The 23,940-nt window shown below is 47.9% G+C and overlaps 1 protein-coding gene and 1 long non-coding RNA gene across 2 annotated transcripts; one reads left to right on the forward strand and one right to left on the reverse strand.

Annotated features, from left to right (window-relative positions):
* The first annotated feature begins 2,230 nt into the window (after positions 1-2,230).
* LOC109767285 (cellulose synthase A catalytic subunit 4 [UDP-forming]) lies at positions 2,231-8,083 on the forward strand. The gene is made up of 13 exons (XM_020326051.3): positions 2,231-2,756; positions 2,841-2,956; positions 3,076-3,127; positions 3,219-3,366; positions 4,074-4,340; positions 4,425-4,767; positions 4,860-4,997; positions 5,528-5,653; positions 5,751-5,963; positions 6,080-6,326; positions 6,405-6,604; positions 6,718-7,071; positions 7,160-8,083. The coding sequence occupies exons 1-13, from the start codon at positions 2,591-2,593 to the stop codon at positions 7,742-7,744; spliced, it is 2,955 nt and encodes a 984-aa protein (XP_020181640.1). The 5' UTR covers positions 2,231-2,590; the 3' UTR covers positions 7,745-8,083.
* An 8,308-nt stretch (positions 8,084-16,391) lies between these two features.
* LOC141021004 (uncharacterized) lies at positions 16,392-17,066 on the reverse strand. Its single transcript, XR_012181002.1, has 2 exons — positions 16,890-17,066; positions 16,392-16,812 (listed from the first exon to the last, which is right to left on the reverse strand). It is a non-coding gene; the product is annotated as an uncharacterized lncRNA (long non-coding RNA).
* Between the last annotated feature and the right edge of the window lie 6,874 nt (positions 17,067-23,940).

A 23,940-nucleotide genomic window follows, 5' to 3' on the forward strand; every position in this document is an offset into this window, starting at 1 on the left:
GTTGGTAATTCCTTACCTCCCCTCGTCTTAGAGGGCATGATCTTGGTCTTAGAGTCTTTCAGATTCTTCATAGTGAATATAAATTGCAGCAGATATTCAACTCCCAAGTGAACTTAATAAATAGATATATGCTCCCCGGCAACGGCACCAGAAAATAGTCTTGATGACTCACAAGTATAGGGGATCACAATAGTTTTCGAAGGTAGTATTTCACTCAAATTTATTGATTCGACACAAGGGGGGGCCAAAGAATATTTATAAGCCTTAGAAGTTGAGTTGTTAATTCAACCAGACTTGAGAAGTCGCTTCTTTGCAGCAATTTGTTAGCAACATAGTAATATGATAACAGTGGAAATAGTAGTAGCAATAGTGACAGTAACAATAACAGTGGTAGCAGTTTTGTAGTAATTGGAACAACAACAATAATAGTGATATGAGGAAAGACAATATTATGAAAGGCGTAGGCATGGAGTAGCAATGGATATTTGGATAACATTCATCATGTAACAGTCACAATCGAGAGTGATACACAATAGCTCTAATTAACCAATCATATGTAGGCATGTATTCCATATATAGTCATATATGCTTGCGGTAAAAACTTGGACGACATCTTTTGTCCTACCCTCCCGCGGGTAGTAGGGTCCTAATGGAAACTAAGAGTAATTAAGGCGCTCCTTTTAATAGAGAACCGGAACAAAGTATTAACACAAAGTGAATACATGAACTCCTCAAATGACAGCCATCCCCGAAGATTATCCCAATTATTGTCACCTTGGGGCCTACGGTTTAGAACAATAACAGGTGCATATAACTTAAAAGATAGGATCAAGAACTCAAATATATTCATAAAAACATAGTAGGTTCAGATATGAAATCATGGCACTTGGGCCCTAGTGACAAGCATTAAGAATAGCAAAGTCATACCAACATCAATATCAGAACATAGTGGATACTAGGGATTAAACCCTAACAAATTGACTTGATTACATGACAAAACACATCCATCTCCATCTACCTCTAGTATGCCTGCAATGAAATTACTCATTCTCGGTGGTGAGCATCACGAGGTTGTTGATGAAGAAGGGTTGTGATGATGACGGCGACAAACCCCCTCTCCGGGGCCTCGAATGGACTTCAGATCAGCCCTCCCGATGAAAAACAGGAGGTGGCGGCAGCTCCGTATCATAAAACGCGATGAAACTTTCTCTCTGGTTTTTTTCTCAGGAAGACAGTATTTAGGGACTTCGAGTTAAGGCAAACGGAGGCTCGAGAACCCCACAAGATCAAGATGGCACACCCCGTGAGCTTGGGGCTCTTTGGTGACCCCACTCTGGTAGTTCTTTAAGCCAGTATTTTTATATATTTCAAAACAATTCTCCATAAAATTCCGTCTAATTTTGAAAACTTTTTATATCTGCAAAAAACAACACCAAGGTAATTCTGCTGACAATAGTGTCAGTTTGGGTTAATTTCATTCAAATCATGCAAATTAAAGAGAAAAAGAAGAGAAAAAATGTTTTTAAAAATAGATATGTTGAAGACGTATCAACGACCGGATTCTATCCGATCCAGATATCCATCCGCAAGATCTCCGACAGTATAGTTCTGGAACACGTCGAAGCAGCCGTGCGCCGCCGGTCCAGACGAAGAAGATGAACATGAAGGAAAGAGGTAACATGTAAGGTCCAGTGTGTAGTCCCACGGGAGCAAAATGAACATTAAGTACCAGGTATCTGTATATTAAATTGTACTATATTCATACACATTCATAGCATACAAAGTTCATCTCTGATTTTTACTTCCTCCGTCCGGGAAAGCCTGTCCCTCAAATTAATGTATTTAGCACCAAGTTAGTCCTAAATACATCCATTTGAGGAACAAGCTTGAGACAAGATTTTTCGGACAAGCAATTTTCGGGTGCAAACGAGTGCAGAATCAACGCGGATGATCGATGCTGATGCTGGGCCTGCAGGTGCGTGCGCATCTGCAATTTGCCTCCAATTTCGTCCTCCGCATAGCACGACCCCCCCTCCCTCCTCGCCCTTCGCCGTCGCGTCGGTCGCGAGTTAGAAAACGTGCTGTCAAAAGCGACGCCGCAGCGCGAGCGATCCCTTCTTGCTCTCACCTCGCCCCGGGCCCCGCACCGACGACACCGAGCACACCACCAACCTGCCCCCGACCTCCGACCCGCCGCCCGCCTTGCAGGTTACGCCCCGCCCAATCGCCCGTCACCTTCGCTTCCAAACCCCGCAAAATCCCCCCTCCCTCCCTCCCGCGAAAAACACCTGCCGCACGCCGCCCCGCCTCTGCGCCCCTCCCCTGCCCGCTCAGGCGGCCAAACCTTTGCTTCCATTCTTTCCATCCACCCGCCGATGCGATGCCGACGCCCCAACCCCACCCACCGCCTGCCAGCGCCACGCCACCGCACCCCCGCGCGCGCGGCCGTGGCTATATCACCACGCATCCAACCTCCGGCACGCTGAGCCTATCCCTCCCCCTCTCTCCCACTCCACTCCCCACCCTTCCGGCCACTGCCGCTCCAGTCGCCCGCGCGCCGGCGAGGAGGGGTGAGTAGTGAGGAGCCACGATGGAGCCGGGGACCCATCCTCCCTGCGCGGCCTGCGGGGACGACGCGCACGCCGCCTGCCGCGCCTGCAGCTACGCGCTCTGCAAGGCGTGCCTCGACGAGGACGTCGCCGAGGGCCGCGCCGCCTGCGCGCGCTGCGGCGGGGAGTACGCCGTCTCCGACCCAGGTCCGTTTTCCTCTGACAGAAGCTTGGCAGCCCAGCCCAGCGAGGGGGTTTGCGCTGATGAGTTTGCTCTCTGTTCTGTTCCAGCGCATGGCAAGGGGATCGCCGTGGAAGAGGAGGAGGAGGCGGCGGTGGAGGACCAGCTCGTCGCCGAGGGCCTGCGTGGGCGGGTCACAATGGCGAACCAACTCAGCGATCGCCAGGTGAAGTCATTTATTCGTTCAACTGTCCGGTTTTGTGTAGATCAGCTGAACACACACCCCTCAAGGAAGGGGAATTTCCTACAGTTCTGACAATGTTGGATGTGATTTTGGTGCAACAGGATGTAGTAAGTCATGCCAGGACCCTTAGCAGCATGTCTGGAGTTGGGAGTGGTAGGCATACTTCTCTACTTTGCTTGGGCTTTTTACCTTACTCTGATGTCGCTTGAGTACTGAATTTTTTTCACTCACTCTGGATTTGAAGAGTTGAATGACGAATCCGGGAAGCCCATCTGGAAGAACAGGGTTGATAGTTGGAAGGAGAAGAAGAATGAGAAGAAAGCCTCAGTGAAAAAGGCTGCAGCTAAAGCACAAGTTCCGCCTGTGGAAGAACAGATCATGGAAGAAAAGGAGTAAGAATGGCGCATCCATTTATACATCCTTAAATTGATTACTCTAGAGCTTTTACGTCTATCAATGTCTCTGAATAAATGAATATTTGTAAATCTCTCCTTAATCATTTTTAGGTATAATCATAACAATCACTTATTTTGGGACGGAGGGAGTATATAGTTATCTGATTCACACCCAAGATTTTTCTAGATGAGCTAGATGCCAGTTATATTTGAAATTGACCTTAATGTCTCATATGACTATCTTACCAGATCCCATATATTTCCCATGTACTGGGGAAAATAGCTTAAAACTAAGCTGAAAATGTGATATTGTATTCACACTTCATATCTCATTAACATGCTTCATTTACACCCAAGTCACACAATTTGTCCCCTAGAAAAAGTCACACAGTTTGTTGCTTAGCTTGGTCTATAACCATTAACCACACCTTCTTGTTAGTACATCTTAACATCTGGATCTTCCTAAGTTGTGGAATCAATATGTTTAACTTGTCTGCCATTATATTCTCCCCTGGCTTATTTCAAGACCTTTTTGAGCTTCGCCTCTGCTACATTATAAAATGACATGGTGTTTTGCTGAAATGCATTGTATCACCTTCGCCCATTAGCTTAGAATTTTGGGCGAGTTGGTTGGTGCATATAATTCAAGTGTTTTAATTTTAATATGCTATCAATTTATTGTGACACACCAAACGATTTTGCAGTTTGACAGATGCATATGAGCCACTTTCCCGGATCATCCCTATATCGAAGAACAAGCTCACACCTTACAGGGCAGTCATCATTATGCGGCTAGTTGTTCTCGGGCTCTTCTTCCACTACCGTATCACCAACCCTGTTGACAGCGCCTTTGGTCTCTGGCTGACTTCAGTCATATGTGAGATCTGGTTCGGTTTCTCCTGGATCTTGGATCAATTTCCCAAGTGGTGTCCTGTCAACCGAGAGACTTACGTTGATAGGCTGATTGCACGGTATGCCCGGTAGTAGTACCACTAAAACTGTTTATTTATCAGTAAGCATTGTTTGTACTGAATTTCAATCCATCCATGTTACAGATATGGAGATGGAGAAGATTCTGGGTTAGCACCTGTGGATTTCTTTGTCAGTACAGTGGATCCATTGAAAGAGCCTCCGCTAATCACTGCGAACACTGTGCTGTCCATTCTTGCGGTGGACTATCCTGTTGAGAAAATTTCGTGCTACGTCTCTGACGATGGAGCTGCGATGCTCACGTTTGAATCACTTGCTGAAACTGCGGAATTTGCAAGGAGATGGGTTCCATTTTGCAAGAAGTTCTCCATTGAGCCACGAACTCCTGAGTTCTACTTCTCACAGAAGATTGACTACTTGAAGGACAAAATACACCCGTCTTTCGTCAAGGAGCGTAGGGCTATGAAGGTATATTTCGATTGGGCAGTTTGATAACGTCCTTTATTTTGGCAGTTCCATTTTGCTGTTAGTCATGTAAATAAGCATTGTGTTTCGTGCAGAGAGATTATGAAGAGTTCAAGGTGAGGATAAATGCTTTGGTTGCCAAGGCTCAGAAGACACCTGAGGAAGGCTGGGTCATGCAGGATGGGACACCATGGCCTGGGAACAACTCTCGTGACCACCCCGGCATGATTCAGGTAACTTTCTTTTCACTACTGAAATATCAATCCAAGAAATGTTATGGGTTAATCTTTTTTTAAGAACATATAAGGAGATCTTTGACAGTAACTGTAAGTTCTTACCTCAGTATTGAAGTTTATACATGTCATAACAATGAAGTGTACGCTTCTATTTGTACTTGAAAGCTCTATATAAGGCTTGCTTTTGCTTTTATATCAAGATATAAGCAACGGCAAAGTGCCTACTTTCTTTAACCTCTTAAGATATTAAGACATAACGAAATGTTCATGATTTACAACCTTTACAAATAAAAAAATCAGGATCTATTAGGTAGTCGATTTTTCAGGGCATTGTGTCTAAATCATTCATTCATTGTTCAGCATACGATTAGTCACCATTGTCTCAAATTTCCTCATTGAAGCTGAACTTACATGAGATCAGGTTCCACTTACATGATTAAGAGCAAGTCGTGGTTTGCAGATGTGGAATTGATGCTTCTCTAATATATGATGCTTACCCTTATCATATTTCTGACTTCTGGTTGCAGGTTTTCCTTGGTGAGACCGGTGCTCGCGACTACGATGGAAATGAGCTTCCTCGGCTAGTATATGTTTCAAGAGAGAAAAGGCCAGGGTATCAACACCACAAGAAGGCGGGGGCTATGAATGCTCTGGTAAATCATTTTTTAGAGATAATTATCCCATTTATTGTTTATTTTGAAAAAAAATCGCTTGAATACTAGGTTACTGAATAATTATCTTATTTGGCAGGTCCGAGTGTCTGCTGTTTTGACAAATGCTCCCTACATTCTTAACCTTGACTGTGATCACTATGTTAACAACAGCAAAGCTGTGCGTGAAGCAATGTGCTTCATGATGGATCCTTCTGTCGGTAGAGATGTCTGTTATGTCCAGTTTCCACAGAGATTCGATGGGATTGATCGCAGTGATCGTTATGCCAATAGGAACGTCGTGTTCTTTGACGTAAGCATTATGCCACTGATGTTTATTCCATCTAAGTATCTTTACCTTCTCTCTCTCTCTCAGAAAAAATGTGAGTATCTTTACCCAACTTATATGTTCATACTTATCATGCACAGGTTAACATGAAAGGGCTTGATGGCATCCAAGGACCGGTTTATGTGGGAACTGGTTGTTGTTTCTATAGGCAAGCACTCTACGGTTATGGGCCACCATCTCTGCCTGCCCTTCCAAAATCGTCGGCTTGTTCATTCTGCTGCTGCTGCTGTCCTAAGAAAAAGGTTGAAAAAACTGAGAAGGAAATGCACAGAGACTCCAGACGAGAGGACCTTGAATCTGCTATTTTCAATCTACGGGAAATCGACAGTAAGTGCACGAACTACGTGGAATAAAATGTTCTAAATCTTAAGAATTGTGTTTTCGTAACATTGGTCACTTTTGCAGACTACGACGAGTATGAGCGGTCCATGCTTATCTCCCAGATGAGCTTTGAGAAGTCGTTTGGACAGTCATCGGTATTCATTGAATCAACTCTTATGGAGAATGGGGGTGTTCCTGAGTCTGTAGACCCTTCTACACTGATTAAAGAAGCCATTCATGTCATTAGTTGTGGATATGAAGAGAAAACTGAATGGGGAAAAGAGGTTAGTTCTTGCTCTTCAGTGTCTATACTTATGTCAAATTATTGCTTGACAATGCCTCAAGTTATTTTGCTCTGTTCACTAGGCATGACTGCTTGTTTCTGCTTTTGTCTCAGCTTGGTTGGATCTATGGTTCAGTTACAGAGGATATTCTGACTGGGTTTAAGATGCATTGCCGTGGGTGGCGATCAATCTACTGCATGCCGATAAGACCCGCATTCAAGGGATCAGCCCCAATCAACCTTTCCGATCGTTTGCACCAGGTTCTTCGGTGGGCTCTCGGTTCTGTCGAGATCTTCTTCAGCCGGCATTGCCCGCTGTGGTATGGCTACGGCGGTGGCCGTCTCAGATGGCTCCAGAGGCTGTCCTACATCAACACCATCGTCTACCCCTTCACCTCTGTTCCTCTCGTCGCATACTGCTGCCTGCCTGCCATTTGCTTGCTCACTGGCAAATTCATCATTCCAATCGTAAGATTTCTGAACATATATGCCCCATGTTTAACGCCGATAACATTGTTCACTTGCTGATAACATTGCTCACTTGCTATCAATACAGCTCTCCAATGCCGCAACAATATGGTTTCTTGGTCTCTTCACCTCCATCATCCTGACGAGTGTCCTGGAGCTGCGGTGGAGCGGCATTGGCATCGAGGACTGGTGGCGCAACGAGCAGTTCTGGGTCATCGGAGGCGTGTCTGCTCATCTCTTTGCGGTGTTCCAGGGTATCCTCAAGATGGTCATCGGGCTGGACACCAACTTCACGGTCACGAGCAAGGCCGCGGAGGACGGCGATTTCGCTGAGCTGTATGTGTTCAAGTGGACGACGGTGCTGATCCCGCCCACGACGATCCTGGTGCTCAACCTGGTCGGCGTGGTGGCCGGGTTCTCGGACGCGCTCAACAGCGGCTACGAGTCATGGGGGCCGCTCTTCGGCAAGGTGTTCTTCGCCATGTGGGTGATTATGCACTTGTACCCGTTCCTCAAGGGTCTCATGGGCCGCCAGAACCGGACTCCCACCATCGTCATACTCTGGTCCGTCCTGCTGGCCTCGGTCTTCTCCCTCCTCTGGGTCAAGATCGATCCCTTTATCACCGGTGCCGAGACCGTCGCCACCGGAGCCTGCAGCAGCATCGACTGCTGAGCAACTGCCACTGCTTGGAGGTCCAGGCAATTGTTTGCTGGTCAGCGGATGTGTGTGTTTGATCAATGTAAAGACCTTTGCCCACTATTACAGAGGTGATGTAGGCTACTATTTTGTGTCGATTTTTTCGCTGCTGTTGACTCTCTTATGGAAAGTTTTGATGTTAAAGCCGCTGGAATTGTGAGCGGCCAAAGTTGAAGTTCGTGTAAAGCATACTTGTAGAAAGGAAGCATGTACTTCTGTAAAGAGATTAAAAAAAAGAGTCTGCACCAGAGGAACCTGAAATTGTATCTCATATGAGAAATGATAAGATTGTCAGCTGTGACTGGCCTTCTAAAAGGAAGAGCTCTTTCTCCATGAAGATAAGAATTACTACTAGCAAACAGGTTGTACCCAGCGGCCCTCGGCCTTTTAGAATTGAGATTTTTTTAACTCTGTCACCCCATCGACAGTTTGGAGAAATGCTTCAAACTCTCGATGCAGACACTTTTTTTTTTTTGAAATGGATACCAAAGTTTACCTCATCTCATTAGTAAAGAAAAAAGGTAACAAGGTCTCAAGAAGGTCATTACTCCTCCACAAATGAAAGAAACAAAAGCCTACTCTCGCGACATGAAAGATCCGAAGTGTTTTGCCCCAGCTAGTACCCAATTTCTGAAATCTGCTTTGATGCGGTCGACCACAACTGGCGGCATATAACTTTCTTTTGGAACACCCTCGCATTCCTCTCATTGCATAACTCCCATGAGACAAGCATTAGAAAAGAGGACACCGCCTTCCTCCTATGGCCCCTTTCGAGGATGGTCCTCTCCCACCATTGCTTGACCGACGGGACACTGGCCCAGGCGGCAATATCCAACTCTGGAACATCAATGTCGGTGTCAAAACCGGCGGATCTCGGGTAGGGGGTTCCGAACTGTGCGTCTAAGGCTAATGGTAACATGAGGCGGGGGACACGATGTTTACCCAGGTTCGGGCCCTCTCGATGGAGGTAATACCCTACTTCTTGCTTGATTGATCTTGATGATATGAGTATTACAAGAGTTGATCTACCACGAGATCGTAGAGGCTAAACCCTAAAAGCTAGCCTATGATTATGATTGTTCTTATATCCTCTATCGACTAGCCTGGCCTCGGTTTATATAATGCACCAGAGGCCTAGGATAACAAGAGCCCTAGCCGAATACGCCGGTGGGGAGGAGTCCTTGTCTTGATCGCCAAGTCTTGTGGAATCTTCCTTGTATGCGGCAGCTGTCCGAACTGGCCCATGAGTATACGGCCATGGGGGTCCTCGGCCCAATCTAACAGATCGGGAGATGACGTGGTGAGTACCCCCTAGTCCAGGACACCGCCAGTAGCCCCCTGAACCGGTCTTCAAGTTAGGGACGCTCCTCGATTCTTCCGAACTGTTCTTCATCTTCGGTCGTACGTCTTGAAAACTAGTTCAACAAATCTTCTCAACTTCGATCTTGAGGATCGCCGAAGTGCATCCAAAGAGTTTACACGTCGGGCATCCGAGGAGCCCCTCTAAGTTTCCGGCCTTTATCAATGCCTTGTTATTTTTATGCCACACCTCGGGTTGAAGTTGTTCCCGGGAGGCAGTGTCCTCTTGCGTCCGAGCTCTCACGCCGGACTGCATTCCAGGTATCTTTTGCAGCGGAGCACCAATGCCGGACTGCTTCCGAGCTCCAACGCCGAAATGTATCCGAGCTCCAACGCCGGACTATATCCAAGATGTCATAGAGATCATCCTGGTTCAAAAAAGTCAAAGGAGTTTAGCCGAGCTTAATGCCGGAAATGCCCTCTATGAAGCTAGCCGCTGGCGCCCGAGCTTTATGCCGGACTGCTTCCAAGGTGGCGCACCACCCCGACCGCGGGCTGGTTTTTTGTGAATATTTTTAACTAGTGCAGTTTATTCTCTGCCGAGGTATATAGCCAGTATATGTATATCCAGTCTAAAACCCGAGATGCACCTGAAGGAAAACATGAAACCGCTGTTCCCAGTAGCCCCTGAGACTCAGGCCGATGTGCGAAATCGGCCTGAGGATCAACTCTTAGCTCGGCAGCATACATAGGAATAAAAACGCAGTGTAATATATTAGAGATAATAGTGATCGGTGAACGGGCCCCTGTGAGAGGGTCGTGAGAAGTCACCGTGATATATTAGCTTGATGCCAGATAGGTCCAGATGGTACTTATTGTTGTCCGAAGACGCGCTTTCCTATAATTCGAGCAAGCCGAACACTGAGCCCTTTGAATTTTCTGCATTGAATAGGCAATTTAGTAGCCCCCGAGACACTGATCCCCCTTTAATATTTGTACATAATGAGCGCAAAGCCTAGTAGCCCCCGAGCCTTAATGTGGGCACGGGTGGCCGAATTAAGGATCGATATCCAGAGTAAAATCACAGATTATGTGTAATGATTCTATGTATCCAAGCACTTTACATCATTATTTTGACTCAATTGCGACCGTTTTATCAATTGAAAGTGGCCCATCGTCGGCTTCTACCCCTTGGTAGATACTATGCAGGGTGTTTCCGCAATAACAAAACAATCCTTAGCCGACGTCTCGGTGCCCGAAGGTGGTTGTGTTAGCAGAAACGAGACAATCAGATGTGCGGCCTTTATAACTTTCGCTTAGTCATAGAAGCTTTATACTGGGGAAGCTAGCTATGAGCCCCCGTTAGTGTTCGGCGACAGCTGAGGTCAAGCCGTAAACACTTCGGCCAATGTTATGAACGGCCCGTCATTTAACATAGTCATCGGATCGCTGACCAGTTTACGCCTATTGTGACAGTCAGTTTTCGGCTTTCTCCACTGAGGTGCTTAACCACGCGAGCTGGAAGCACAATCGCAGTGGTTCTCCCTTTGCACACCTAGCCGAACAAAGCGGAACGTAGGAGGCAAGCACACGAGCCGGGCAACCCAACTATTGACCGAAGACACAATTCGAAACCGATGCATATATGGCAATATCCGAGAATGTTTTTGCCGAATCTCTAAAGGTGTCCGGCGTTGCACTACGAGACTAATGCTGGAAACACACAAATAGTTTAAAAGTGCCATAGGCTTGGAAAACCAAAAAAGTCAGTGAAAACCTGACGTCCGAACAAGATCAAGTGTTCGGTGCCAATCGGAAAATTGGACTTTAGAAAAAAAGTGTTTCTGTCGTGCTTTAACATGACACATCCTATCTCAAGACTTCAAGCGGGTCAGCCTATGGCTTCAACCTCCTATCCCGAAGGCGGACTACTTCTCATTAGGCCAGTTTAGTAAACTAAACTCTAGCGGCTTTGAGAGAGAAATTAGGCTCCCCGGCTAGTGACCACACACTCGTGTCGAAAAAAGGAGTGATAAATAATAATAATAAAAACTTTGCAACGACTAAGAAGAAGAACACTTATTATAAAACGGCTCATATAAATTTAAGAGCCCCAAGTGACTTGGGTAAAAGAATTTTATGTAAAATGATTCTATGTACCTAAGTACTTATATCATATATGTGTTCACCTGAACTTTAAACGCGTCTTAACCGACCGTCGGCTTCTCCCTCTTCGGTCAAGGGCTGAAAAGTGTTATGTACTCCACCTGTCGAGAATATCGACGGTGTTTCCGATAACCAGGCAATCAGGCCATAAGGCTGTAATAGACAAAGCACGCTCAGGGAACTTATACTATATTACTGGCGAAGTGTAAGAGCATCTTCGAGGAAAATAGTACCCCCACCGATACCTTTCTTCGGTTGCTCATTGCTACTAAGAGACTTGTGCAATAGATTTTTTGTACTCATGAGTTCTATTGTGTGCCGACCATAATTGAAAACAATAAGAGCGCTAGCTTTCGGCTTCACCCAGTCTGAGGTCCGGCTCGGATGACCCGATCGTGACAATCGCAGAGGTGCTCCATTTACTCCCTAGCCGAACAATAGGGAACGTAGGGGTAAACACAGGAGCGAGGCAACCCAGCATGCAAATCGCTTAAGCTAACATGGTGCATATTTTGGCGTAATACACGAACAAGGAACGAAGCCGTACAAGTGTAACCATTTGCAAGAGGAAAGGCTTCATAAAGGAAGCCCCCAAGTAAACGGGGTATTTTACTTTGTGTGTCACAAACAAAGTTTTGACAAGGAGATTTTTTACAAGCAACTTTTTTTCCAAAAAAGTATAATGCTTGGTCGAACCGAACACAAGTTAAAAATTTAAAACTTTGAGCATGAAGGCAACTTAGCTGGTTAATGTGTTCGGTATTGATGACGCGGTCCGAGCTTGATGCGGGACAAGGTTCCATCCCCCAAGCCGGTCCCGAGGTGGCGGAGCAAAGAGCTCGACACTCCGAAGTGGTGACATAGCACGGTCAATGCAGGCCGGCAGAGTGATGCCGAAGTCCCCGACATGGGGTAATGAAGTGTTGACGAAGCCCCCCGTCCAGCCGAGGTGACGTGGTATGTCAGTACGCCGAGTTGACGATACTGCCCAGCCCGGATCATTTTCCTGTGCACAAAAAATAGTGCAAACCGGATATAATAGTAATAAAAAATCGTTGCATAATAAATAATTTATGCAAAGTGAGTAATAAAAGAAATATGGCCTGGCGCCGAAGTCAATGTCGATGCAGGGCGTCGGCGTGATGCGGTAAAGGCGTGGCAAAGCCTAAATTCACAGGTCGGTCCGAGTTCCAGATGCGGCGTTCGCCGGACTATGTACGGAAACTGACCGAACCACCATGCGACCGTCGTTAATGCGGCCACCATTTGATAGACCTGCGTACATATGATGGACAAACCAGAGTAATAATTCCTTGGAAAAAATGAACCCAAACAAGCAAAAAAATACTAGGATTAATAGCACCTGGTTTATTTGTTGTAGCAATCCGAAGAAAGATGATTCCCAGAATTGGGACTCGATCCGCACACCCATTGCCTGATAGGCGATAAAGCGACGGCATGGCGATGCTGGCAAAGGTTGGCTCGCCGAGGCAAAGCCATCGGTCCAGCTAACGTGACGGAGCTGGTCGGCTAGTGACGCCGAAGTCTCCGGAGTAGGTTGATGAAGAGATGGCGAAGCCCCCGGTCCAGCCGAGATGTCGAAGCCTCGATGTCATTCGATGAGTCGAAGTAGGTCGGCGTGATGGACACCGGCTTGAAGGAGCAACAGTGCGGCCCTGCCGATGCAGGTCGTGACGTGGTCAATGCCGGCTTGATGAAGTGACAGTGCGGCGATGCCGGTGTGCCCGCTCTGTGTAATCCGTGGGGCGGCGATGTTGGTGATGATTTATCCTTCGCGATGCCGAACTCTTGTTCGGCTTGCCGAGATGATGATCCGAAGAAGTCGAGCTCGGCTCAGCAAAGCGACGACGTGTCTAGCGCAGGTCGGCAGCCTTGGAGCAATATTGCCGGACTGGTTTGACACCAGCATGATGATGAAGACGACCTCAGAGGAGGCTTAAAATTTTATGGGCACGTGTTTAAAAACAACAGACAATACCCTAGAAGAGAATTCCTTTAAAAAGGTTGTCCAATATCACGTTCATAGAGAAACATGAATTCGGGTCGGATTCGTATTCGCGCAGAAAACAGATCCGAAAATTGGTCCACTCATTAGAAGGCTCCCGGAGTTTGAACCGTCGGATCGAGCTGAAATTTGGAGGGGTGGTAGATATGGGAATTCCGCAGTAGATGAACGGTTGGGTCTTCCAAAGGACCTTCGAGCTGGGCTCTGGAGACCACACCCTAAACTCGTCCAGATTCCGTCCAGATTTGACAGGGCTCCGGTATATCATAGATTGTCGGAGATTCCTCCATCGGAACTCGACGAAATTTTGCATGGCTGTTGTAGACGTAATTCCGCACTATTCCACCGAAGCAATCGTCAAACCGATGCTCGAGGAGGTGGTGACGGCGGACACAAGTTCGCTGTCCAGGAAAACAGCACGGCCGCCCGAGGGCAATGTTGACGTTGAGCCCTCGAGCTCCATGGATGATTCCTCTATGATCATGATAAAGATCGGAGTTGATTTTGATGAAGGCCCCCGTCCGAACATGACGATCGGAGATGGAGCGCGGTCCTCGGTCGAGCCAAGGTGACCAGTCGAGCCAGCGACGAAGATGCCGGCGTCGCAGTTGACCTGCGGGTGAGCCATTGATCCTTTTGCCGATCACACAGCGGAACTCTCAATGAAAGCACCAATGTCGGTGTCAAAACCGGCGGATCTCGGGTAGGGGGTCCCGAACTGTGCGTCTAAGGCTAATGGTAACAGGAGGCGGGGGACACGATGTTTACCCAGGTTCGGGCCCTCTCGATGGAGGTAATACCCTACTTCCTGCTTGATTGATCTTGATGATATGAGTATTACAAGAGTTGATCTACCACGAGATCGTAGAGGCTAAACCCTAAAAGCTAGCCTATGATTATGATTGTTCTTATATCCTCTATCGACTAGCCTGGCCTCGGTTTATATAATGCACCAGAGGCCTAGGATAACAAGAGTCCTAGCCGAAAACGCCGGTGGGGAGGAGTCCTTGTCTTGATCGCCAAGTCTTGTGGAATCTTCCTTGTATGCGGCAGCTGTCCGAACTGGCCCATGAGTATACGGCAGAAATCACATATTTGACCTGAGGGCAAAATCAAATCACAAACTGACCTGCTTTCGAAAAAAAAATTCACTCTGCTGACCCTTTCGTGTGGCGCCCGACAGCTAGGCGCCGCACACTACTATGCAGCGCCCTTCCCTTAGGCGTCGCACCTCCTGCCAGCGTGGCAGCCCTGGTCCAGTTGCGGCCCCACAGACAGCACTGCAGCGCCTAAGTCCTAGGCGCCACACTTGTAATGTGCAGCGCCCGTTTGTTAGGCGCTGCATAGTCTGTGTTCCACTTAGGCTGGCCCCACCCTCTCTCCCCTCCCACCCCCACCCCACCCAAACCCTTAGACTTGCGCCCCTCCTCTCTTCCCCTCTCCCCCTCTCAAATCCTTCTCAAATCTTGCAAATCCGGAGTATTTGACCCTGGATTTCGAAGCCAACCCCTCCCTTAAGGTAATCTCCTCCGATCCCCTCGTTTTCATCCATAGGAATTGTCACATTTGCTCAAATCTTGCTACTTTGGGGAAACCCTAGTTTTGGCTTGGATTTGCAAATTTGTGTTGAATCATGTTATGTTTCTTTGCTAATTTGGTATGGTTAGGCTTTCATAGTATGCTAGGGTTAGGGTTATGTGTGTTTGATGTTGGTGTTAGGGTTATGCTATGGTTAGGGTTGTGGTTATTGTTAAGTGGGGGTTAGGGTTAACCAAGAATTCTCGGTTTTGTAGGCATGGCTTCATCCGGTTCCATGACGAGACCACCGTGTGCTAACCAAGAAGACATGCCGAACAAGTGGGAGGACGCATCTTTGGACAAGGTGAAGGAGAAAGATGTCAACATCCCGCCATGTTGGTGTGGAGATGTTTGCAAGGTGAAGGTGTCCACCGACCGAAAGAAATCATGGACGGAAGGGCGGAGATATTTTGTATGCCCGAACTATGCTTATGATCGTGCACTTCCAACTAACACCTATGACCAACCACCGGTAAACTCGGGAAGTAAAATGTTACTATCAAATGTGTGTCGACACTAACATAAATTTTGTATGTAGTCACCGCCTCCTCTATGCAAGTACTTCACGTGGATAGATCTTGAAGTGCCAGAAGATGTCAAAAAGGACCAATACCAAGATTGTCTTGGGCGGCAACGGCGGTTCGAAGAATCGTTTCGAAGAGGCTTGGAGGAAGAGCGTCGTCAGAAGGAGAGGATGGAGCGGAAGAAACGAGAGGAGGAGAGGGCACGCCAAGCGAAACTTGCCCGTGAGGAGGAGAGGGCAAGAAAGCTTGCAAAGGCTCACGAGGCGCAAGAGGATGACTCGGCACGTGACAAGAAGGGGAAATGGCCTCGCTCTACTCAGTAGGGACTTCGCTTCGGTGCACTCGTCGTCAACTATCTTCTAATGAATGTGTCGTGAACTTGTGAGGGCATGTGAGATGTTGGTGAACTATCTTCTAGGGCATGTGAGATGTTGGTGAACTTGTGAGGGCAAGCTGCCATTTGTCATTTGTAATGAATGTATCGTGAACCATGTCGTAGTAATGTTTGAATTGTCTGAAGTTATGAACTCATCGGCATAAAATTTGTGTTTGTTCAAATTGTTGTGATGCTGCAGTCATTGTAAGTATTATGATGTTCCGGTGAAATGAACGTGCTGTAAACTTTGTTTTTCCAGTAAACAGCCGTGCAGCGCCCAGAACACAGGCGCTGCACTACATTGTGCAGCGCCCAAGGGATAGGCGTCACACAGTACAGTGCAGCGCCTGGCTCTCGGGCGCTGCACTCTGACTTGGTAATTTTCGTGGATGGTCAGTGCTGCAAGCCTTCTGTGGCTCTTTGGATAGCCATGGCTAGTTGAGCAGCGCCTATGAGACGGGCGCTGCACTGTATGGTGCGGCGCCTAAGCGTTGGGCGCTGCACAGTACAGTGTAGCACCTAGCTGTTGGGCGATGCAGTGCTGTTAACTGCCAAACTACAGAAACAGATGCCATTTTGGGCTCATGCAGCACTCACATAACTTGTTCAACATAACTAAAATTACTGTAAACACAAATACTGAACAAAGACAACTAATAACTTGAACATCACATCATTTAGGACAATTCAACATTACTACTAGTTCGCAAACACAAATACCACACTAGTAAGAGTTCACCAACATATAACATAGCCTCACAAGTTCATCAACCTAATGAAACAGCTACAAGAGCACTAACAAACACAAGCACTAATGCTTTCCACGCGTGTTCCTGGTGCCACGCCTGCAGGCAATCTTCTTCTTCCTGGGTGGACGAGCCTCCTCTTCCTGCACTTCCTCCTCCGCCTCATGATCCAAGCTAGCCATCCGCGAGGTCCCTACGACCACCTTTGGGTTGCCTCTGTTGTCAAAGTCGTTGGGCGTGTACCGGCGTCTGGGCTGCCTAGGCTTGAACACATATGGGGACCGAAGTTGAGCGTCCGCCAAAGTCATGTCATCATCAATGTCATGGCCCTATCACACAATCAAACAATATGGTGAAGACCGGCGTCGTAATCAAGTGAGAATCACATCTAAAGGATTAGTCATACCTCTTGGGTGACCGCACCCTCATCATCCAGATAAGCATATGAGGAACTCACATCATCCCCCTGATGGTGAGATGAGGGGTCTGATGGTGTACCAGACCTGGAGGCAGATGGTTCATCAAATTCGGGATCACGGCAACCGAGAAGATTCGATAACCGCCTTAACTTCCTAGCCTGACGCTGTAACATGAACAAGTGTGGAAGATATCAAACTCTGCAACATAGACTGGCTCTCATAGTGAATGCGATATGTACCTTGAGGAATGCTCGTAGTGAACCATCATCATTGCCTTTTCCAACCGGTGTGTTCTCCAGAATAGACTGGTTCTCATCAGCTGCTTTCTTGATCTTGGTGCGCTACGGATGAGAAAGAATGAACACGTTAGCCATTCAGACATGTGTAATACGGCCAGCGGGAAAGTAAAGAAGGAACACTTTACCACATAGTTAATCACCGGAACAGCAGGGACTCCTTGCCCTACCCTGACATCTTTGTTGTACTTCCCCTTTGATAGATCCTCAAAGTTCACGGGTTCTTCAAGAATATCCTCATTATATGCCGGCGGGCATATCTCAACTCGAGTATTTTCAAGAAGCCATCGCATGTAGTTATCAAAAGCAAGTGGGTTATGCTCACGAAGCTGGGCGCATGCACTGCTACGAGCTTGCTCCACGCAAAGCTGGAAGCGGGTAACATACGAAACATGATGCTTGTCCCAGTCCTTTATCTTCCGCTGCCTTCTCCTGTCCAACCTGCATGGTACAATACCAAACATTAGCATAATCAAGAAGGACTGACGATGCTTAGTCAATACGCTCTCTTACCTATGAAGTGCTTTGTCCGTATCCACCCATTCCGGCGGGTGAGGCTGGAACAGACCAAACTGACAAAACACGCGATGTGGCAAATGAAACTCCACAGCCCAGTTGCATATCAGTGGGCACCGCATAAGCCAGAGATCCCTATCCCGCAAGCACATCGGGTTGATGGAAAACTCCGGGGTGTACCCAAGTCTCTCATCGGCGCCATATGGCTGCCATTCCACCTATGAAATAGGGCAACAATGCAAAATTGGTGACTTTTTTCAGGCAAGCATGAGAAATGACTGAAGTAATGACCTCGTTACCTGCTCAGGCGTAATCGTGTCCAACTCGGCAATGTACTTTTGGTACATGAGATTGACATCGTTCGTCATCTCGGAAACCACATCCCACTTGTAAGCCCAAGTGGGGCGCCGTAAGTCGTCATCTTCATCTTCATACCAAGGATTAAACCTGACGCTCTTCGGGCGTCCAACAGGCAGACGCTCCCAGCTCCATACAGAAAGTAGAAGCATATTACCACCAATGCCTGCCCTATCTGTGATCCTGCAACACGCATCGTCCAGCTGCATATGAAAGGAAAACAATGTTAAGTTGACAGCAAGGTTGCATTGGTAATGAACAAATGAGTTGATAACAAAACAAACCAACTACCTGTCGGTACAAGTACGCAAGAGTCACTGAACCCCAGCTCCATTTGCTATCGAAGACGGTCAACGCCTTCAGCCACATCCATGGAGCGTTCTTGCCCGTGGAGTCAGGAAACAAAGTCCTTGAGACAACGTACCACATATAGACACGAGCATGTGTCTGTATCACATCATCAGTGGCATCCGTAGGGCAATGCGCAAAGTTTGCTTGAATCCACGTGAAAGCAGCTCCGGCTGCTTTCCTTTCCTTCTTCTTCGGCTCTTCTCCCTCCTCTACATCAGCCTCAACCTCGGTAGGAGCCTTACCGATAAGAGCAATCATCTGCTCGCGCCACCCATCAGAATCGGTGCTCATACAGAGAGGCATCCCGTCGATAGCAAGACCGGTGATCAACGAGACATCCTCGAGCGTCACGGTCATCTCCCCAGTCTGAAGATGGAAACTGTGCGTCTCCGGCCTCCACCGATCAGCAAGAGCGGACACCAGTGGAGCGTTCAGATTCGGCGTCGACCGGCTGACCAACTGAATCCACGGGAGTAGTCCTGCCTGCTTGATGTACGGTGTGTACCGCTCATCGTAAGCCATGGCTGGACCAGAGACCCTGTGATACCGAATCTTCAGAGGTTCAAGCTTCTGCAAAAAACAAGTAATGACAAATCTTAGGGCATGTCAATTTCAACTAAAGGCAAATTTGCTAAATATTTAGAATACTCATTATTACCAGCCCCTTCTCGCGCATCATGTAGGTCCGGTGTTGTGTGTCAATGGCATTGTCGAGAAGCCAAACCATCCTTACAAAGTTCAAACAATAAACATATATGAGTTCATCTCAAATAAACATATATGAGTTCATCTCAAATGATTGTAAATTCTCATATATATCTAGTATGTCATATGTGTTCAAGTAAATCAACATCTCATATTTCAAATAAACTCAACATTTAGTATATATCTAAAAAAAATCAACATCTCACATATAGCTACAAAACTCAACATCTCATAATTATCTACAAAACTAGGCATCTCGTATATATCTAAAAAATATATACAATCTACGTTTCACTAACAAGAATCATATAGTGTGGGGGGATCAAAGGTTCAACCTAATCTTGGGCAAACAAATATCCAAACCAAGCAAATCAAAGATTCCACCTAATCTTGGGCAAATCCATAAAAATGCAATGAATTAACGGAGGAAAAGAAAGGGAACGGAGGAGTTTACCTAGTAGGAGGGATTGGAGATCGAATCCGGGCCTCAAAACTTCAGATCTGAGAGGGGTGTGGGGGGGATCCGAAGGGGGCGCCGCCGCCGCTCTCTGTACAGAGAGCAACTTCCTCAGAGGGGGAAGAACTGCCTGGGAGGGACTGGCCCAATGCGGCTTTAGTCAATGTGCAGCGCCCAAGCCATAGGCGCTGCACTTTACACAGTGTGGCGCCCATGCCTTAGGCGCTGCACTGCTGTCTGTGGGGCCGCAAACTGGCCCAGGGCTGCCACGCTGGCTGGATGTGCGACGCCTAAGGGAAGGGCGCTGCATAGTAGTGTGCGGCGCCTAGCTGTCGGGCGCCACACGAAAGGGTTAGCAGAGTGAATTTTTTTTGAAAGCAGGTCAGTTTGTGATTTGATTTCGCCCTCAGGTCAAATATGTGATTTCTGCCTGAGTATACGGCCATGAGGGTCCTCAGCCCAATCTAACAGATCGGGAGATGACGTGGTGAGTACCCCCTAGTCCAGGACACCGTCAATCAAGCCAACACTTAAGCATTCCAAATGTGTGTGGAGAACCTGCACTAGAAAAGGAAGTGCGCCGCCGTCTCAGGCTCCCTCTTACAGAGTTGACAGAAGTTGCAATTTGGCCATCCTCTCCTCTGTAGCTGATCCGTCGTCCAAATTTGATTCATGATGACGAGCCACGCGAAGAATTTGCACTTGGGAGGCCCCCAATTACCCCAGACAACCTTCGTCATGTTGGTGGCCACAGTCCCCTCAAATTGCGCCTTGTAGGCCAAGGCCGAAGAGTAAACTCCATCGGTCGTGAGGTTCCATACTATGCCATCAGCCCTGTCATCATGTAGTTGCACCCGCCGGATCCCCTCCTAGAGCGTGCAAAATTGCTCAATATGCTACACCAATAGCCCGTCATTTATATTGATCCACTGGATCCAATTAAGGTCATGTAGGGCCTCCCTAACTGACTTGTTCTTGTTTGCGGAGATCACAAATATGGATGGAGCCATATCTTTGGGCTTCTTCCTACCCTCCAGCCAAGGGGAGTGTCGAAACCTCACCTTCCGGCGATCCCCCACGGTGTTAGTTGTGGCTGCATAGAAAAGCTCTTTGTTCATCAAGTCGCATGGGTTTGTCCATGCCAACCCAGTCTCTTTCGGGCTCTTTCCACTCATACCAGAGCCAACTCAAACGTAGAGCTCGGGCATACATGTTCAGATCCAGGACAACCAAACCACCAAGTCCCTTGGTCTGCAGATTAACCTCCAGCTGACCTTGCACTGCCCACCGGAGACTTTATCAAATTCAACCCATAGGAAAGCCCTCTCAATCTTATTGAGGGCGCCCACCGTGTTCTCCGGTAGCTTAATCGTTGTGGTATGAAAAGTTTCCTTAGCCGTGAGCACTGATTTAACCAACTTCGTAAGCCCAATAGCTGTGATGAATCGCCCCTGCCAAGGCACAAGCTTCTCGGCAGCCTTGTCCACCAAGTGTTGGAGATCAATCTTCCTAAGTCGGTAAACCGACAGAGGTAGGCCAAGGTAGCGCATGGGGAAGGCCGAGCGCGTGGCCGGGAAGCGCTCGAGCACGTCGTCAAGGTTAAACCAGCACATCAGATAGGCGCGATAGTGCTCTTCTCCAAGTTTGTCACAAGGCCAGTGACCTCCCTGAAATTAGCCAGGATGGACGTGAGCTGCTGGATGTCCTCCTTGAAAGGTGCCACGAAGATTGCCGCATCATCGGCATACAATGAGGTGTGCATGTGAGAGGTCCCGCCGCCAATCCGATGCAGTTTGCCCTGTCTAGTGGCAGTGTCAATGATGCTTTTGTATGGGATCAATGGCGAGGACAAAAAGCATAGGGGATAACGGATCGCCCTACCGAAGTCCTCCGCCATGCCAAATGGGCTCGCCCGACACCCCGTTTAGCAGGACTCTAGAAGATGAAGAGCGGAGTAGGGCGACAATCATGTCTCTGAACGAGACCGGGAAGCCACGGCGACTGAGGAGGTTCAACAAATAGACCCATCTAACCAAATCAAATGCCTTTTTTATGTCAAGTTTGAAAAGAAAGGTAGGCTTCTTCAACTAGTGAATCCATCTACGGAGGTTTTGCACGTACATGAAATTGTCATGTATACTCTGGACCTGATGAAGTCACATTGTGTATTTGTGTTCCTACAGGCTACAGCCAGTTCCGTTTTCCGATGTCAACTTTGCCGTCGCATGATTCTAGTTTTGCCATAGAACTACTCTAACCAAGTGTATCATCATCATTTAGCAGACTAGCACGACCTTTGCAGCATCACCTTTTCGACTACCTTTTTCCCCACTACAAACATCAGATCGGAGTGCTAATTTCCGCGTTCTCAGTGAAAAGGCGCACTGATGAGACATCAATCGCTGCTACCTAATTTTCACGAGGGCATGAATTAGAATTACACACGCGAGGAACACAGCTCATCGATCGATTATCCTATATGTCAAGAATGATGTGGCTAAATGATGCCCAATGTGCTGCACCACTGATGCAGCCTAGCTATATCTCGATGCACAATCGAGTGCTAGTGCTAATGCTGCTTATGGACTGCATTTGGCTCAGCGTGGTGGGTCTTGATTGCATGAACAACGTAGGGGCATGAGTGGGGAATCAAAGCCTTGGTATGATGCTTGTACTATTCAATCATGAGCGTTCATTAGGACGGCGATCGATCCATCATTGTCCCGGCAAATTGCCATGGCAAAGCGTGCGATATGAATGTTGGCTCTACCAAATTCATTGATCAGAAGAAGCGTTACAAGAACCCTCCGAAAAGGAAAGCACAACAAAGGCTAGTGCAAAAAGAAAAGAAAGAAAAAATCGGCACCACCACAAACCCAAGCTCCACCGACTAGCCATGCACACCATCGGAAACCATTGTTAGGCCTCTAAGGTGACGCCTCCAAGGAGGGAGTGATGTCGAGGACAGCATCGTCACCCGATCTGGCATAGTCAAATCTTAGGTTTTCACCCGGAGACCACAAGCCATAAGGTACGAAGAGCAAAACAAGCTCCATGGCGGTACCTCCAAGGAGGAAGACGACATCCGTAGACGTCGTTATCGTCGGCACTGACTAGATCAATGTAGGATTTTCATCCGAAGCCGAGTCTTCCACCAACAGTCATGGGTCTGAGGCCTACCAGCGCCAGCGAGCAGAAAGAGGCCATGCACACACCACCAGGAACGGACTTGTCACCGCCACACACGCAGAAACTTGGCTAACACAAGCCAATGTGGCTGGGCCGCCCAACCGCGCGCAGGCCTGGGCGAGCAAAACCAGATCCGACCATCCCTCCCTCCGTGCGCAGAACTGGGCGAGGAACCGCACCGCAGCTCACAGAAAGAGCCGAGGTGGAACCGGAGCTGGCCGGCCAGCACCGCCGCACGCCGAGGCGGGACGAACCCCAAGCCAAACTGATCACCTCGCACCGCCGCGCGCAAGACAGGACCAGCCGAGCTGGATCTGGTGTGCCTGAGAACCTCCTTTGCACCCCTGACGCTGTACGGCGCCGCTACTCCAAGGAGATGGACTTGTCTGCTGCATCCGTGCAATCTGTACAAGCAGGAGTACGAGTGTAGAACAGCGCGCGCGTACAAGATCGCGTTGTATGATTACCGTCAACGAGGTACTGTGAAAAGAGAGATCACTGCGGCGCCCTTGCCAGAAGTGGCAGCGCAACTCAAAAGCGTGGCTAGCTGTGCATCATGTTGCGAGCAGCCGAGGATGGTGTGGGACCGGCATGGCCTAGCCCGCCAGCCAAGCTGCGCTCTGCATGCATGCATGATGGCCGTGAAAGAGCGCGGCTCCGGTTGGCGGCAGAGTACGCTTCAAGCCTAAACTAAAGAGAAAATAAGGCCGGCCAGTCCACGGAAAAGCCTAACAAAGGAGATTGAAGCACTACTCTTGTCCAGCCCTCATCACTCTCTCCACTCGACTTCTCCTTCTTCCCCTCGTTTACATAGACAGACACCCACCCAGACAATGACAATCATGCATATTTGCATCAGCCACGTAGGAAACCTCACCGGTTTCTTTCTTGTTTTATATTTATAGAAGAGTGGAGGGACATCAGTTTGTGACATGCAGTGCGGACAGGCTGAGAGGGTCCGGTATCTACACGTCTGGTTTAGAACTGGCAGACGGGGCATGCTTTGTACAGTAATCCCTTTAGAACACGAGATTTTTTTTTCTTCCCGAAACTGAACTGATGTCCATAAGATTCTGGCTGTTTTGAGCACACACGTGAATGCCCTTTGCCCACATGCATAGCTGTTTTACTCGTATGAATTTGTGATACTGCAGTGAATACATACAG

Source organism: Aegilops tauschii, chromosome 3 (assembly GCF_002575655.3).
Source record: "Aegilops tauschii subsp. strangulata cultivar AL8/78 chromosome 3, Aet v6.0, whole genome shotgun sequence".
Lineage (NCBI taxonomy): Eukaryota > Viridiplantae > Streptophyta > Magnoliopsida > Poales > Poaceae > Aegilops > Aegilops tauschii.